Consider the following 16,414-nt stretch of genomic DNA (forward strand, 5'->3'; position numbering starts at 1 on the left):
CTCGATATTATTTTATATTAACCCCTCCTATAAACTTATGACAAAAAGTCATGACAAAAACTCATGACAAAAAATCATGATAAAAAATCATATACATATATGAGATATAAAATACATATTAAATATAAAATAATACTATCGGGAATAGTAGAAAAATAAAAGAAAATAGAAGCAATTTAACAATGGAGGGTATCAATGTATTCCTCCGTATATGTTAAAAACAGAAAAATATTTTAACAGACGCAATATTCCGCTGACGTTATTATTCTCTCGCAGGAAGAATTATTCGCCACCATCGTCCCGCGTGGCTTTCATTGATTTGTAAGATTTATCCTACATTTAACTTTAATTGAATAATAAGATTTATCGTCGACTGTGAATATCTGTATAGCCTGAAATTTTGCACTTCACTTTGTTTCGTATTATTAGAAACATAATACGAACAGTCAGACAAAGGCAGAGCGCGCGTAATCGTATCGAATTTGTATCATTGAATTTCAGATTGCATTATCTTCTCCTCTGAATCATCACGCTATAACATAATTATCATTTTAACCGATAGAGTTCTGCAGAGACGCGGCGCAACTGAGATCTGAGAGATCTCAGGATCTCACATTTCGTACATGGGTTACCGCAACATTATCTCGCTCCAAGAGGCAGACGAACGTGAGCACAGAGAACTACGTACACCTGGTACACCCTGTATGTCCTTTATGTCCGTTGTGTCGGCGAGGCTTGTTTCCCAAGTTCATCAGGGATACCGGTGAACTACCTCGAAGTGATCGCGAGACGTGCTGTACGAAGTTCCCTGTAAGGAACTAATGGCACCCGACTCTCGCGAGAACACGCGGGTCCTTGTTATGATATTTTAGATATTAGATCTGCGCTAGTATCTCGTCCACACGACGTTAAGACCACAGTCATCCGGGAAATTTTCGAGACAGACGCGTTCGCATTTGCGAAATTGCGGATCGCAGGTAGCAACGCCGGTTAATCCGGGTAATTTTTCAAACTTCTTACGGCCGTTTAGGGATCGCATTCGACTTTGACTGTGAAGAATGTGTAACAATTCACGGGGTGCGTCGTGAGGGTTAAGCTACATGAAGCTTCCCCGCGAGATACCTCCGTGATGAATTTGGGGATGATCTGCTCTCGCGGAAACTCGCGCAGATGTCATTCGTTCTCATGTCGTGTGTTTGAGATGTTGAAAAATAGGTACACGTATCATATTTTTAGGAGTATACAAGTCGTGCAAAATTGTATAAAGCTGGATTGACCTGATCTGGAATGTGAGGACTATTTTCAATCTTGTGAATTGATTCGTGACTTTTTTTTGTATCATCTTCAAGTGGAAATCATCGATGTGTGTGTGTGTGTGTGTGCGCTTCGAGAAGACGTCCTACATGTCTTCTCATTTCGGAACGTCGTTCCAAGATATATTTCAAAGACCCGCTATTCTCGATCCAAATATAGTCGGACACTGAAAATAACTGACTAGACGCGAATGTGTCGCTATATAGCAGTCTTCATTTCATCGTTCAAAGTGTTGCGCGATAATTAGCTACCTCGTCGAACGAACAGAGCTTTTTCCTCGGAAGCAATTACGGCGTGCTGCATGTTGCATGCGACGTGGTGCATTAGCGTTGCAGCTAATTAGAGCCGGGTGACGACCCGAACGGTCAATTTGTTTCTAAACGCTATGAAACATAACCACGTCGGTACAGTAAATTTTAAGAATGTCTACAAGTCGGCAAGAATGCTGTACAACACGAACACGCCGATGCCGGGTATCATGCGACGTGTGCGCGGTATTAGCGAAAACGAGCACTTCGGCGTTCCACCACGCTCCCTTGAAAATGGATGAATTTCCACGGTGCAAATTTCCGCATTGTAATAGCCGCGATATTAGACGCGAATCGCCTAATTAATCTGCCGAGCAATTAGAATGCCAAAGCTAGCTGAGACGGAGTCGGGTTTCAGAGCAGAGGGACATCGTCGCGCGAGACGAGATATCGTCAAGCGGAGGTGATATTCCGAGTTTACACAGCGAATTACCGTCTCTCTGTCTTTCTCTTTACCTTTACCCCTTTCCCCTTCTTTCCCCTCCTTTCCACTCACCCTGCCTCTCTCCCCTGCGAGGTGGAAAAAAAGGATCGATCGAAAGTTTCTCTTTGGTGGCGGTTATCTCCCTGTTTCCGTTCGTCGCGGCGACTTGTGCCGGTGCACGCCTAACCCCTCATTAACCCCGTTCAACGTGAACGCGATTACTGTGCTGGTGGTTTACCCCCAGCCGTCATCGATCTTTTCCTTTTTCTCTCTCTCTCTCTCTCTCTCTCTCCCCCTTTCTCTTTATTTGTCTCTCTCTCTCTCTCTCTCTCTCTCTCTCTCTCTCTCTCTCTCTCTCTCTCTCTCTCTCTTCCTCCCTCTCCCTTTGCCTCGTCTCTGCATCTCTCGTCCCTTCCTTTGTTCGTTACAACGAGCATTCCGTCGTCCAGACGGCCGCGTCACTTTCTCAGAAAGCATTACGCAGCTCGTTAGCATGTGCTCTCTCCCCAGCTCCTTAATTGGCTCAATGGATCTCTTCACGTTCATCGCTAATCGCTGACACGAAGCACGCCGCGCGCGGTTCCCTCAAACTGTGCTCTGTCGCTTTGCGAGAGTTGAAATTCTATGGCTCGTTCGAGATGTTTTCAACTTTATCGCACGACGTGTCTCGCCCCGTGAGGATGGCTCTCGATACTTGGAGAGTTCGTAGGAGCGGTGTGTGAAAAAAGAAAGAAAAAAAAAGAAAATTTACAAGCACGTTCGCGGCACTTAACGTCTACGTCCGCTGAAAGTCTCGACGTGGACGTGGCGTTAATATGAAATATCGCCGTCAACGATGAGTGGAGATGTACGTGGGGTGAAACTGTAGCGAGCGTTCTCGATTCTGAAATGCACGATTTGTACGCGCGATTTGTCCAGCCCGCACGCGACGATGAAGGAAGATATTTGCCTTTTTTTCTTTATGAGGAACTGACCAAGTTCTCATTGTGAGAATGTGCCCGCCCGTATAAACTGAGACATTAATGCAATTTCAGCCGGCTCGGCTCTGAGGAGAGTATCGACGTGGCCGCGATCAATAACCGGTGGGAGTTGACAAGACGGAGAAGCATTGGAAAAATCTCTTCACTCGAATTTCGCCCGATACCGGTTATTCGCCTCAACACCGACGCGTCGGATAGGGCAAAGGTTGAAAATTCCGCGGGATGACGCGAGCACGCGCGCGCGCGCGCGCGCGCGGCAGGACTTCATTCTTGCTAAACCGGTCGGTCAGCAGATGAAAAGATTAAAAGGTCCCTCTAATCCCCGGGGAGAGGATCACAGGGATATATACAGCACGGGCATGCCGGGAAATATATCGCTGGTGCGGCCTTTAATAAAAGAGTAGGATCGCTCCTTCTAATAAGGATACTTCCCCGCAAACAGCTCCCGCGAGCGGTCTTAAATTACCCTTTCGACGTGCACGTGCAAAGTGTTTGTTAAACGACACGTACAGCATATCAATTTTCATCGCTACAAAAGTATACGGCTACAAAAGTATGGCGCGCGCGCTCCGTCTACATATTGCTCCCCGTATATCTACGTTCCGCTGCTTGATCGTGCGCTATGCGGAGAGTGAGTCATTACACTTTGTACGTCGCACATTTTCCGCGACCATCAGCCGCGATTCTTTCAATTTGCGCACTACGCATTCGCGAAAATGAATATTATAATTGGCATTAAAAGCCGAGGAGATTTGCACGGTCAATATTTGCGGGTGCAACGCACTCCGCTGGTCTCTCGCAAACAGATTTCAACCGAGCGCGCGCAATTGCCGCGTAAACCGCTTTGCAATCGTTAGTAGCAGTCGGTACGTCGAGCGATCATAATAATAATAAAAAAAAAACACGTTGCTGCACATACTGCCTATATATATATATATATATATATATCGATATTATATAGAATCAACTGACACTAGTTAGTCCACGCGCGCGAGCGAACTTGCCGATCGGCGAAGCGAATCAGCGAGGCTTTCAATTCGCGGGTTCTTGACCCGCTGATTGGTTGATTAAAATCGTCGCGGCACCGGCAAACACGACCGCGGCCGTCAGTTACGTTGGCTTTTTTGTGGCAACGTTGCCCTACAACCGGTGGGTTTACTTTAAAATTGATACCGACGTTAACTGACGGCCTGTCGATTCGGACTGCACGACCCATCCACGCGCTGCAACTGTCTCATATCATAAGCGACGGCAGGCGCGTCGATGACCTGACCGAATGCAGTTGCATTCGTTCCGAGAGTACACCAGAACGCGCGCGCGTTTCTCTCTCTCTCCCTCTCTCTCTCTCTCTCTTTCCTCTTCCTTCCTCTCTCTCTTTCTCTCCGGCGTTTACGCCGCGCGTCCGTGAGTTTTCCGACGTAGTGAAAATTTTAATCCGCATTCACCGCGCGCGTACACTCACTCGACGTAAAGTCTCGGTGTAGACAAATATTGGTTTGTCATCAGCGCCACGCAAATCGAATTACACGTCGAATCGAGCGCACGAGTTGAAATCTTTGCTTGAAGATGCTTGTTGCGTTTCCAATGAACAACGGATGTTTCCCGTTTCCGCTCCTCCCGTCGCGTTTGTCTCTGTCTCTCTCTCTCTCTCTCTCTCTCTCTCTCTCGTTCTCCCTTCCTCTCTTTTGGAAAAGATAGAGATTCAATCAAATGCTAATTTTCTATCCGAATTATCTCCACGTGGGATTGAACGCGCGACGAAGGGGGAGTTTGGATTTTTCGTACAACTGATTAAAATATTCCTCTTGATTAATCGCAATAATCTCGAGTTGAAGTCGGAATTGCATGAGGAGCAAACGTTTTAGATTGACTTAACGAGCTTGCTCGCGAAATCTGCAACTTAACATTTAGATTTCCTGCTTAATTAATTTTTTTCCTCGACGGTGCTCTCGTCTAACTAATACCATCAACTGTGACCAACTTCCCGAAACGGAGAAGTGTAAAGATATTTGTCCTGCTTATTTTTCTTAAGAGAGACGCCTCGAGAATGAAAGATGCGGAAATCAAGATCGGATCTTCGACTGAAGATTCTAGGATTTTTCGATCAGACAAGGACAATGTTTGGTCGAGCAATTTCGGAATCAGGCGACATGTTCAGCGCAACAGTCACGTTATCCCGATACATGATGGTCGCCAAATAGTGCCGTACGCCGGACCGAATAGTGATGTCCGATTAAAATTCGTCTCCCTAGCAATTAGCGTATATTTTTTCCGACAACACCAACGACAGCCTTTCAATTGCGCTCGTAACGCTAGACAGTCATGGTCAGTGAACGAGAGCGTCCATACGTGCATGCATGCATGCACACACGTGCTCGCACACAAACACACACACACACACACACACACACACACACACGCACGCACATACGTGTCTCTATCGAGCCGACTGGAATTCGCTAAATTAAGCCACGGACGCGATTTAAACAGCCACGTTTCGATCGCCAGCCCTGCCGCGCGAGTGTTTCCCTCCGCTCGAATTTTTCTTCGTTACTTATGCTCCCCCATTGTCACCCCCCCTCCCCCTCTGCATCTCCGTCCATTTGTGGAAAATGACGCGAGCGAGATTATCACCGTACAACACTTGATATATTTTCTGCCGTACGACAAATCGTCCGTTTCACAATCGTTGAAATGAGAAAAAGTACGTTGGTTCTCTTCATTAAGTCGTGTTAAATCAACATAATTCAAATGTATCTGCCGCGCGCGGATACTTCCGCGCAATCATAAGCACTTGGTCCAATTACCTGCGAGCGCTTAGGCGTTGTATCTCTCTAACGAGTCAATTTGTATGCACAGTGAGCACAATCGGAAAGCATCTGCCGGCTACATTTCATATATCCCGCTCATTTGATCTTCTCCACCTCTTCGATGTTACGTTAACAACGCGGGCCTTCGATAATAGGCGGGCCATTCGATCATTATTCCCGCGGAAGCTGACCGATGTTAATCGATCCGACAAAGGACGGTTCAGCGATCTCAGCAAAGTCTCTCTTCCACATCGCGAGTGCTTTTTTACGTCTCGCGTGACAGTGAGTTCGAGCAACCGCGTCGTTGAACGTATGACGACAGGTAGAAAACACCGGCTGCTACGATCTGAGAATTTACGTGGGATAAAGCTCGCGCGCGCGCTGCTCCTCCTCCATAGAAATCATAGCCGTAATGAACACTCCGCGATGCACAAAGCGGAAGGCTTTGTGCTACGAAGAGGTTTGTGGCAATATGCTCTTTGGCGGATTTAAAAGCAGCCCCTTCTTCCGTTGTCGCAAAGATCGTACCTCGCTGATAAGATTATACACTGAGCTCTCGGAATTACGATAGAGAGAACGGACGCGTTCTCTAAAGCGACCTTTGCGAAGGACGGTCCGGATCGGAGCAGCTTGCAGCTTATTACGTCGCGAACGATTTCTGCTGTAAATAAGTCACCGTGGCGTAATGCGAGAAATAACTCGGCAATCTGGCCTCTTGATATTGTCGTTGCTGTAAAAATTCAGCGTCGAGGAAAGCTAATTCAATAAACCGAAAGGGAAGGAAAAAGAACACTGAGAGAGTGCAATGTAGCGCGCTTTGAAAAATTTGCAGTTGACAAACGCGAGAGAGGGAGAGAGAGAGAGAAATTCCGCGCAGCGGAAAGTAACGCTAAATCGCGCGTCGTGCCTACCACGAAATGCTCACAAACGACGATCATTCGCGGCTCTTTTTACTTTGTCCGAATCAACGGTGACTTCACCGCGAGGCAATAAACGACGCTTGATTTTTGCCCATGTCGGGCCGCGACGATAATCGCGGGCGGTAAAGTCTCTCTTTTTACTCGCCGTGCTCGCTGAACGGTCTGAAAGAGCGCGAATTTAAATCGTGACATAAGCCTATTAGCCCGGCAAGATTTATCCTCGACCGGCAGTACGCGCGCCCACGCGATTTCACGCCGTCCATTCGGAACGGTTTTATAAAGGTCGGACGGGCGCTTCCGAAGTTCTTCTATTGCGGCGCGCGTTTCGTTAGGAATTACAACGAGCCTCCGCGCGTGAAGGAGCGGAGCGTCCAGACGTCCGTCGTCTTTTATCTGTAGTTACTATTATGATGTCTATATTGTCGCCCGCCGGGAGAGTCTCGCGCCAGGAAGACGATATTAAAGCTCGCATTTAATTCTAGAGGAGCGATAAAAATGACGTTCGTTCATCGTCGGACCTGCATCCTCGCGCTTCTTCGCGAAGGTAATTGCGGCCAATTCAGAAACGGCACGAAACGTCCGAGGAGACGAAGGAAAAAATGTCGAACGTTCTTAAGGGGACTCTGGAGGTGGTCAGATTACTGAAAAATCATGCTTGTTTTTGATAATGATTTTGTGACGAACTGAATAAATGTGCAAGAATGCTTTAATTTGAAAATTTTACATATATTTATATAACATATGAGGAGTAGAAGAATTTTGTTTTTAAACAAATACTCATATAGATATACGTCCGCTTAAATTTCAAACGCGTTTTTCTCGAAAATTTATTGCTCAACTTTTTGCAGCGAATTCACCGAAACTGAGCTTCGTCGATCAATTTGAAATTTTAAATAATATTTGTTCACGTGGCTCTCAGATGAACCATGGACAACTCCGTCAAAATATTTCATTTCGAGATATTAATTTCTTTCTTAATTTCTTCTTGTAAAAGAACTTAAAAATTTGGATGTCTTCCTAATAATAGCTGCCATTTTGTTAATTTTGTTCGATTATTTTTCTAGTGGTTCACCGGATAATGATAAGCCTCCTCAAGATATCTAGCTAAAATTCGCTCTGATCGGACCACCGAGAGCCGAGATATTACTGCGAAAACGATAACTTGAAAAAAAAAAAGGAGAGTATATTTCAGCTATCGTATATATCGTATATTTATACGATATTTGTCAATAAGCAAAATTTTCTTACTCTTCATATGTTGTATAACTATAACCTAAAATTTTCATTCTTGCACATTTATTCAGTTCGTCACAAAATATTATCAAAAACAAGCACGATTTTTCAACAATCTGACCCTTAACGAGCGTTCTACGCTCGGGGGGTATCTACTTCTTCAAGGAATTTCAGTTCCTTCTGCTCCGGAGGAGAGAACGCTGAGAAATCAGCGACGCCGTTTCCATTAATTAAGCCGACAGCAGAAATTGGAGCGACATACGTTGCGTGTTTTGCGGAAGGTGGTTCAAGGTGTACCTCCGGTGCGCAACATTATGCATGCGCTGTCCTATTCGCCTGGCGGCTGCATGTCAGAATGCACGGGGATATTTCAAGCATTACGGCGCGCGCGGCGCGGCGCGGCGCGGCGCGGCGCGGCGGGGCAAAGTTTTCCTCTTAATTTCGCGCGTCTCTTGTTACTTTTACCTCTAGCGAGCAACAAAACACTGGCAGGCTACGAGATAGTGTTAGGGAGAAACGTCGTATATCTCGTCGCGCGCGATGTATGCATCTGCGAGACGCTTGCCGGGAGAGCGACTAACTGTCCGCCGAATTACGCGCGCGACACTCGCGAAATTAACATTCGCGCGCGCTAATTCTCGAGCCTCGAGCGGAGCTTCGATGATGCCGGTCGGACGATTTTTTCTGCGTTCCAACGTCATCGAAGGCCCGAGGCCTCGGTCCGAAATTCACGTTAATTGGCCTGAAACAGATCCCTACCGACAGCCTCATGTCGGGGTAAAATATGTACCCGGTGGCGATTAAACCTGGCATCGCCCGGTATCGCGAACGTCGTAAGATGTAAATGCAATGCTCGTTTCACTTCGCGAGCGTTTCTAGTTTCACAAACGGGGATGTTTCGCATTGTTGCAACAACTACTTTGCAACAACCTACTGCACCTACACATCTCGCGTAATCGCGCCGCTTCGGCGGCGAATTAATTATCATTCTCTTTTCGACGACTGATGAGTCTATCGCGCTGCGCACCAGACGGCCGTTAAATCCGAATCTGTGTGGATTAGAGCCGACTTAATTGCGAACGCGCACGCGTAGAAATTACAGATCTACGAGGAGAGTATCGCGCCGATGGAAGTCTCCCGACACGCTCTCGACGAAATCTACGTGAGCAACGCGCGCGCGTAAATTTCACGTCGCGAGAAAATAAAGCAACGCGCGCACGACGAAGACGGAGATTGATGTTGCCTGTACTTTAATTGAGCCTTTCCGGGTTCCTATTTCGCTCGTGTGACCGTGTCCCATTTCCAAATATTCCATTAATACCTTAATTGCCAGGAGGTAGTTAACTAATTCCATCGGCAAAAAGATGCAACAACGTACACGCAAAACAAAATACGTTGCGTGGGAATTGATAACATGAATGATAAATTCTGCAAGAGCACAATATTTCGCGAATACCTGTCAATAATATCACGGTACGCGCAATATCATAATAATTACCGCTGCGCAAATTTGCTTATTACATAATGGATACGCACACCGTGCAAATAAATTGTTAAATATAGTCGATGTAAGCGCCTATCCAATAATTTATCCAAACTGTTACCTTTCCAACTCGCGTATACCGGTTATTTCGCGTTATCAATTCTTAATTTGAAGATACAAATAAATACGATGAATATTCCACGTCCGATTGTGCATATATCGGGGGAAGCCGTTGATGAATTAATTTTTGAGCCGCGGTCATTGGTAATTAAAGAATACGTAATAACGCAAGCAACATTTTCCAATTAAATCCAAATCGAGGCAATATCGAAATCATCGTAACGAAAGCATCAGAAGACAAGTTCTTTCTGCTAAAATAATGAGAACATCCTTTGTAAAATATAATTTCCGGCGACGTCACACACTTTGGCGACACGATGTCGCCAAAAAGTCACGCGAAGAAATACACCGGTTCTCAATACACCGATTTAAAAAAGCATCCCTCAAAACCGGCGGCGACGGCGATTAACCCGTCCTCCTCTCGTGAATAAAATCCGAGACGTAATTCCGGCCGGCAGTCTCCGAAGGGCAGATAGGGAGCACGATTCGGCGAGAAGGTCTCTCGCATGCGGGTGCATTACACCCGCGAGTGCATCGTTGTTCTCGCATGGTCAGCGTGGCGGAATAAGCCAAGTTTCTTTCGGAAGGGAAGCGCTCTCGTAGGGCGCGATGCGTATCGTTTTCCGTGCTCGAGAGCCCGGTGATTCTAGCTGCTCCAGTTGAGGACAGTCACTTAATACGTTTCGAGGAGGGATTAGGTGTCGTGTTTCGTTCGACTTAACCGTATAATGTAGGCTTGCGACCGGCGGAGCATCTGCTCCCAAGCCGCGGGTTCTCGACTCCTGTGTCCCTCCGAGAGACCCGAGGTCTCTCGGCTTGTCGAGGCCGAGGAGGACCGCTGGGGAGATGACTGGGAGATTGAGAACGTCGGGAGCGAGAGAGGGAGAGAGAGAGAGAGAGAGAGAGAGAGAAAGAGGGCGTATGCGCGAGCGCATGAACGGGTTGCGCGCGAGTGTGTGCGAGTAGAGGCCACGACTGATAGGTAGGGATGACATAGTGCTGGACCAATTCAATAGGTATCGCCGCTACTGACGCGATTCAGTTGTCAAGAAGTCATTCAAGGGACTCGAATAGGGTATCGAGTGGGGTTACTCATCGACGATATCGAAACGCCGTTGTCGATGCGAGAGCGCTCGGTTGCCGCTCTACTCGGGAGCGCGCGAGCCCGAAGAAGGTCATGCGGATGTTTCTCGGATTTCCCCGTTATTCGAGAAGCAACAGCTGTGTTTAAGGGTTATCGTTAATACGTGACGCGTTTAAAAGCCGCACGCTGGATGAAGTTCGACAATCGTCGAATTCGATGGCTGACCTCGAGATTTCTTTCTTGCGCGCGCGCGCGCGCGCGCGCACGTCGCTTCACGACGACGACCCGTTTCGGATTTGAATTGGGTCTCTCGAATGCGTACGTCGCGCGGTATCATGGGGGTTATCGCGGTATATCTGGGAGATTGCAAACTCTTATACGACCTGGTTGCCGGCGACGCGAGATCCGCGTATGTTTGTTGGGAACAGTTGCCGCGCGGTGGATTGAGTTCTTGAAAACAGGCTGTGGTATTGTCTTGTTGCGAGTACGCGGTTTGTGTGCACAGAGAGATACTTGGGAGTTCCTGCCGCTGTGCAAAGGGACATATGCGAACTTGTTACCGTTGCGTGCAATAGCGGAAAATTCATATGCTATTAACGCAACAGTTGGTAGAATAGCGGATGAGTGCTCTTCTCTCCAAGTACATTGCACTATAGAGTCTCTCTCTCTCTCTCTCTCTCTCTCTCTAACTATATCGAGCCATAAAAGAGTAAGTACTATAGAAGAGCAACAGAAAGTAAAAGTGACAGCTGAGCAATGTGTAATCTGGTTTTCGTATCGGATCGAAATATTCGTTAAAAATTCAGCGGCGCGGGCTTAAAGGAAGCAATGTAGCTCTTACTGCAATTATTCTTTCTCAGATATCGTGAATAATCTACGCGAGCGACTGAACGATCTCTCTTTGGTTGTTTTAATTATCGGTCAACTGATCGGCATAACTTCCCGATGAAAAAAAAATTACGCTGATTAGAGAGACTTTCGAATAAATGAAAAGCCCGCCTTGAAAGCTGCGCGTTATACACCAGCCGTGCATGAATTTCTTTTTTAATTCGCCGCATTTCTCCCGGAAGATGATAACTGTCGAAAGCATAAAACCGCGTTTCTTATTTAGCGCGGATATTGCGAGAGACGGAGGTGGGAGCGTATAGTTTAATATCGCAAGTTACGTCCCGGCCGCGCTATATCACAAAGACAGTTATGCCCGCGCATTTCTTTTTTCTCTTTTTCGTACGGTCGCCGGAGCGGTTTCGAACTTAAACGAGCCGCGGCTGACCTCACATCCGGTTCTCTTGGGGCGTGAATAGAATCAAATGGAACGGAGGGTTACTAAATGACAATGGTCAACTCGTACGCGCCGGTTCTTATTTCCGGTGCAACGCTGCGGACATTGTTCATCGCGTCCTGCGTAGCGTATGACAACTAAAGGCGCGTTGCTCGTCGTATTTTGGCGCGGTTCGATTATACACGGCGACAGTGTGTACCGGTGTGTTTGACGTCGAGAGAAAAATTCATTCCAGAAGCTTTTGTCAGAAGATACAATCGCACCGGGGACTCTACAGAAGAAATGAAATTTTATTTTCTACGCAAAATTCGCGCAGCAACCCTTTTACTGCAACCTTTTTACGTGTACGTATCTATTTCTTCTATATCGCTTAATCTAAAAACCAATTATTAGTCCAGTTTGTCGATCCGTCGCTCTGCGAATTCAATCCTTCGCGAAACGCAATCCAGGCGTGTAGATGTATCATCAAGCGTTATTAGAGACGCACACAAGTCGTGAAAATTGAGATTACGACCGTTGCACGCCGGGAAATTTGCTTTCCAGACGTTTCCATAAACGGAGTATATTACCATGCGTACGGCTCAATTTGCACTGTTTTACATGCAGCTTGTATCTTTATCTCTGGAATTGCCGTCTTTCTCCCTTCCCGCCGCGGTATTACCATAACGCCGAAATTGTAAGCGACTCTCGTAATGCCGATTTTATGCGAATGATAACGGTAATCTCGCAGTAATTGAATACAAAGTGCAATATTAAGATAGCTGCGCTCCCGAAAGATATACGGCAACGTATTAGATATTTCACGAGGGCTTAATTATTTGTACACCGCGATTATACGCGTCCGCGTCCCTGATGCATTTCATGACAAATTCGAGATTCAACTCATGCAACTCGTGACATTGTGTGTGACGAGTTTTCATCGGTCGGGACTATTTGTAATCTCGATGTTAATTGATGCAGTGTCGTTATTTCTTTTTTCTCCGAGAGGATCGTGGAAGTAAAACGTGAAACACAACGCTGCAATATCGCAATAATACCGCAACGAGCTCGCGATGCGTTCAATGCTAAAACACAATAACAGTTTATTTCCCTGCTAGTTGTGCAAGAGGAAAAGGACGAGCGATGAAACGCTCGATACTCCTCGCGACGCGAAGTGTTACGTCAGAAAACGACTGCCACGGATACGGAGTTCGTATTTTCCATCGAGCGCAGGGAGCGTTCGATGGAAAATAATATTAAGGTTAATTCGCGCCGCGTTGCTTTCAATACGTCATGAGCTTTTTTTCTGCTAGGTATATTAATGACGTTTCTACGAAAGCGTTCTCGCGCGCTGCGATGGTAACGCGTGTAATTGCACGAGAACAAACGCACCGGCGAGACGCATAAATTGTTCGCGCGTGTATGCGATGAATTTACAGCTCGCCTGTTCAAATTCCGAGTGAAATGATTGAAAATGCACACCAGGAGTCACCAGGAGCGAACTCGAACGTTGGACATTAGCCATCGGTACGGCTGGGCCAACGCAGCAATGCTTCAATAAATTCGCGGCCGCGCGTATTTGTTACGTGTACAAGTCGCTGCTAATATTGCAACACCTTTCACTAAACTGCCATTAATTAAAACGTTAATAATTATTACATCATTGTATTGTATTTTCCATTTCCATTGCAATTGCAATTTCCATTTCCATATATGCCTGTACGTGGGAGGGAGGGAGAGAGAAACTTAGCAGACAACACCTGCCACTGACGTTAACGTAACGTGCCAACTAACATTAACGCAACGTCAACGATAACTTGTTGTTCGCACGAATAATAAGTATGCAACGCACACTCGTTATTATACAGGGTGGGGCAATAACTGTTAGTTTAACCTTAAATATCTTCGAATCTACAAGGCCCAGAGGAAGTGTAACTCTGTGTAACCAAAATTGCACGGTACGAAGAGAGCTATCATACAGCGATAATAATTTTTGTCCAGGTGGAGGCGCTTCGGAGATTGACTTGTTGATTTTTGGAAATTTTAAAATCATCAAATTAACAAAAATCAGGGCACTATTGCAACAATATATTCTCGAGACTGAATAAAGCAAGAAAGTCTGGTACCACTTTTTCTTCCGACAAATAATTAGCGAGATATCGTGAGTTAATTAAATATTGAAAAAATTATCAAGTTTTCCTCAAATATCTCAAAAAATATTAGGCAAATAAGAAAATGTTTTAGACAAAAGTTGTTCAAATTAATTGGTAGAAAAAGACAAATAAATAATGTATTTAAAAAAAAACGCAAGTTGACCTTGGTATCTCTGAAGCGCCTCCACCTGGACAAAAATTATTATCGCTATATGATGAGCCCCCTTCGTACAGCGCAATTTTGGTTATACGAATCTTCCTCTGGGTCTTATAGATTCGAAGATATTTAATAAGATCCTAATAGCCTTATTGCCCCACCCTGTATAGAACAAAATCCATAGAACAAAAAAATAAAAAAAATTGTGTAAAACGCGTCCATTCCTCGCGCGACTCCTACGATGAAGAAGCCCTACAAATTCGTACAAATTCGTACAAAATCTCCGCCCATACATGTATTTAAGTAATATCCTAACGTTAAGCTGAGCAAATGTGATCGCCAACATCCATTTCCACCGTCCTCTTCGCATCGCGAGCGCCAACGACTCGCCGCACTCGTCCGCCGCGCAAATACGTAATTTTCGTACTATCGCACGTTTCCCATCCCCTTGACCGATAATTTTCTCTGTCGCCTACTTTCAGTTGGCGTCAGCACTGATGCTCTAGTAAAGGCACCGGCGTACCGAGAGCGCGAGAGAGCGGGCGAGTAGCACAAGCAGAGCAGGATGTGGCGAGCACGGGTCGTCGTCTTCCTACTGGCAGCCACTTCCGTCGCCTACGCCAAGGTGGCAGTGCTGCCGCACGATGTCCACCCCGGCTACGAGGTGACGCAATTCCAGGGCGACGCGAGGAGCCTCTCCAACTTTCGCCTGCTGGAGACCGGCTTCTCCAAGTACTTCACCGTGTTGGGCAACGGTCTGGTGATGACGACGTCAGACCTGACGCCGCTGGTGGATCGACCGGTAAACCTGGTCGTCTTGGAGGAGCTGGTCAACGGCACAAAGACCCACGATCTTCACCTCTACGTCATCAATCGCCGGAACATGCTCACCTTCTCGCACGACCGTCTGGGCGAGGGCGGGGTGTCGGAGAACTCGCCGGCTGGGACTTGGATAGACGGTTTCCCGATTCTACGGGCGCGCGGAAGTTTCCCGGTGCACTACAAGATCCTACCGGACGACACTGGGGAACGACCGTTTGCCCTCCGGGAGAACGAGTCCAGCGAGACCGGCTTCAATCTCACGCTGAACAGCCAGAAGCAAGGCGTCAGGGTGGTGACCGCGAAGCCGTTGGATCGCGAGGTCCGCGAGCTCTACACCGTCGTCATACACGCGTCCGACGGCAACTTCATCAGCACGTCGAAGATCAGCGGCGTCGTACACGTGCTCGACCGGAACGACAACAGCCCGATCTTCGAGCGTGAGCTCTACATCTTCGAGATAAGACCGACCAATCTGGACACCCTGCACAAAGGCAACGAGGTTTCACCCGGCTGGAAGAGGTTTTCCGTCGTCGGCAAGGTCACGGCCAAGGACGCCGACGGAGACAAAATCGCGTATAAATTAGTCACGCCTAGCAGCCTGATGATCGTCGTGCCTCAAACCGGGGAACTAATACTAGTCGGCGAGCCGGAAATCAACGCGGAACAAGACAGCGAGTGCGAGCTGGTCGTCGAAGCGCACGATATACGTACGCCAAGTCGCAACACCGAGAAACCGGCCAAGGTCATCGTGAGGTTCCTCACCTCGGAACCGGACGACCAGCAGGAAGTGCACCGGATACAAAAGCGGAGGGTCACCAGGGCGGTGCGGCCTACGAAGAAGGTCGACTTTACGGAGGCGGATGGTAACATCGAGGGTAAGATCGCGTTTTACCTGGAGAAGGAGAACGAGAAGGAGACCTATAAGATAAGGGACGAGAACAAGTGGGTCACCGTCGGCGCCAACGGGTCTGTCATGGTCAAGCAGAAGTGGGACTACGAGGAGCTGGGCCCCGAAAAAACTATCGACTTTTGGGTTACCATCACGAACACAGGTAAACGAGCGCATTCGTGAGGCCGGGGCGAACGATTGGCGAGACACGAGCCTCCTCCGTGGATTCTTTCATCGATTTTTGTGTATAAATAATTTCGACTTCTTTTCGCTTTTCGGTTCGGATGGATACCCGGCGCGAGCGTTTCCTCGCATTTTCTCTCTTTTCGTAGCTCTTGTTAATTAAAGCAGATTTGCACTCTCGTGTATAACGCGGGAAAAACGCGGGTGTACTTTGCACGATTTCTCTTTCACGTAATATTCATTTTCGCGTTTCGACGATACTTGACGACGGTG

At 47.1% G+C, this 16,414-nt stretch overlaps 1 protein-coding gene across 6 annotated transcripts in view; it reads left to right on the forward strand.

Moving 5' to 3' along the window:
• The window catches only part of LOC105186472 (neural-cadherin), a 209,825-nt gene that overhangs the window by 25,382 nt on the left and 168,029 nt on the right, over window positions 1-16,414 (forward strand). For 5 of the 6 annotated variants that reach the window (XM_025298006.1, XM_025298003.1, XM_025298002.1 and 2 more), the window contains exon 2: window positions 14,730-16,121. In XM_025298006.1, the coding sequence (XP_025153791.1) occupies window positions 14,813-16,121 (1,309 nt within the window). In that variant the 5' untranslated portion in view covers window positions 14,730-14,812. The remainder of the gene's footprint in view (window positions 1-14,729; window positions 16,122-16,414) is intronic. The other variant, XM_025298007.1, reaches the window with a different exon arrangement.

The sequence above is a fragment of the Harpegnathos saltator genome, unplaced genomic scaffold (genome assembly GCF_003227715.2).
Source record: "Harpegnathos saltator strain DR-91 unplaced genomic scaffold, Hsal_v8.6 scaffold202, whole genome shotgun sequence".
Taxonomy (NCBI): Eukaryota; Metazoa; Arthropoda; class Insecta; order Hymenoptera; family Formicidae; genus Harpegnathos; species Harpegnathos saltator.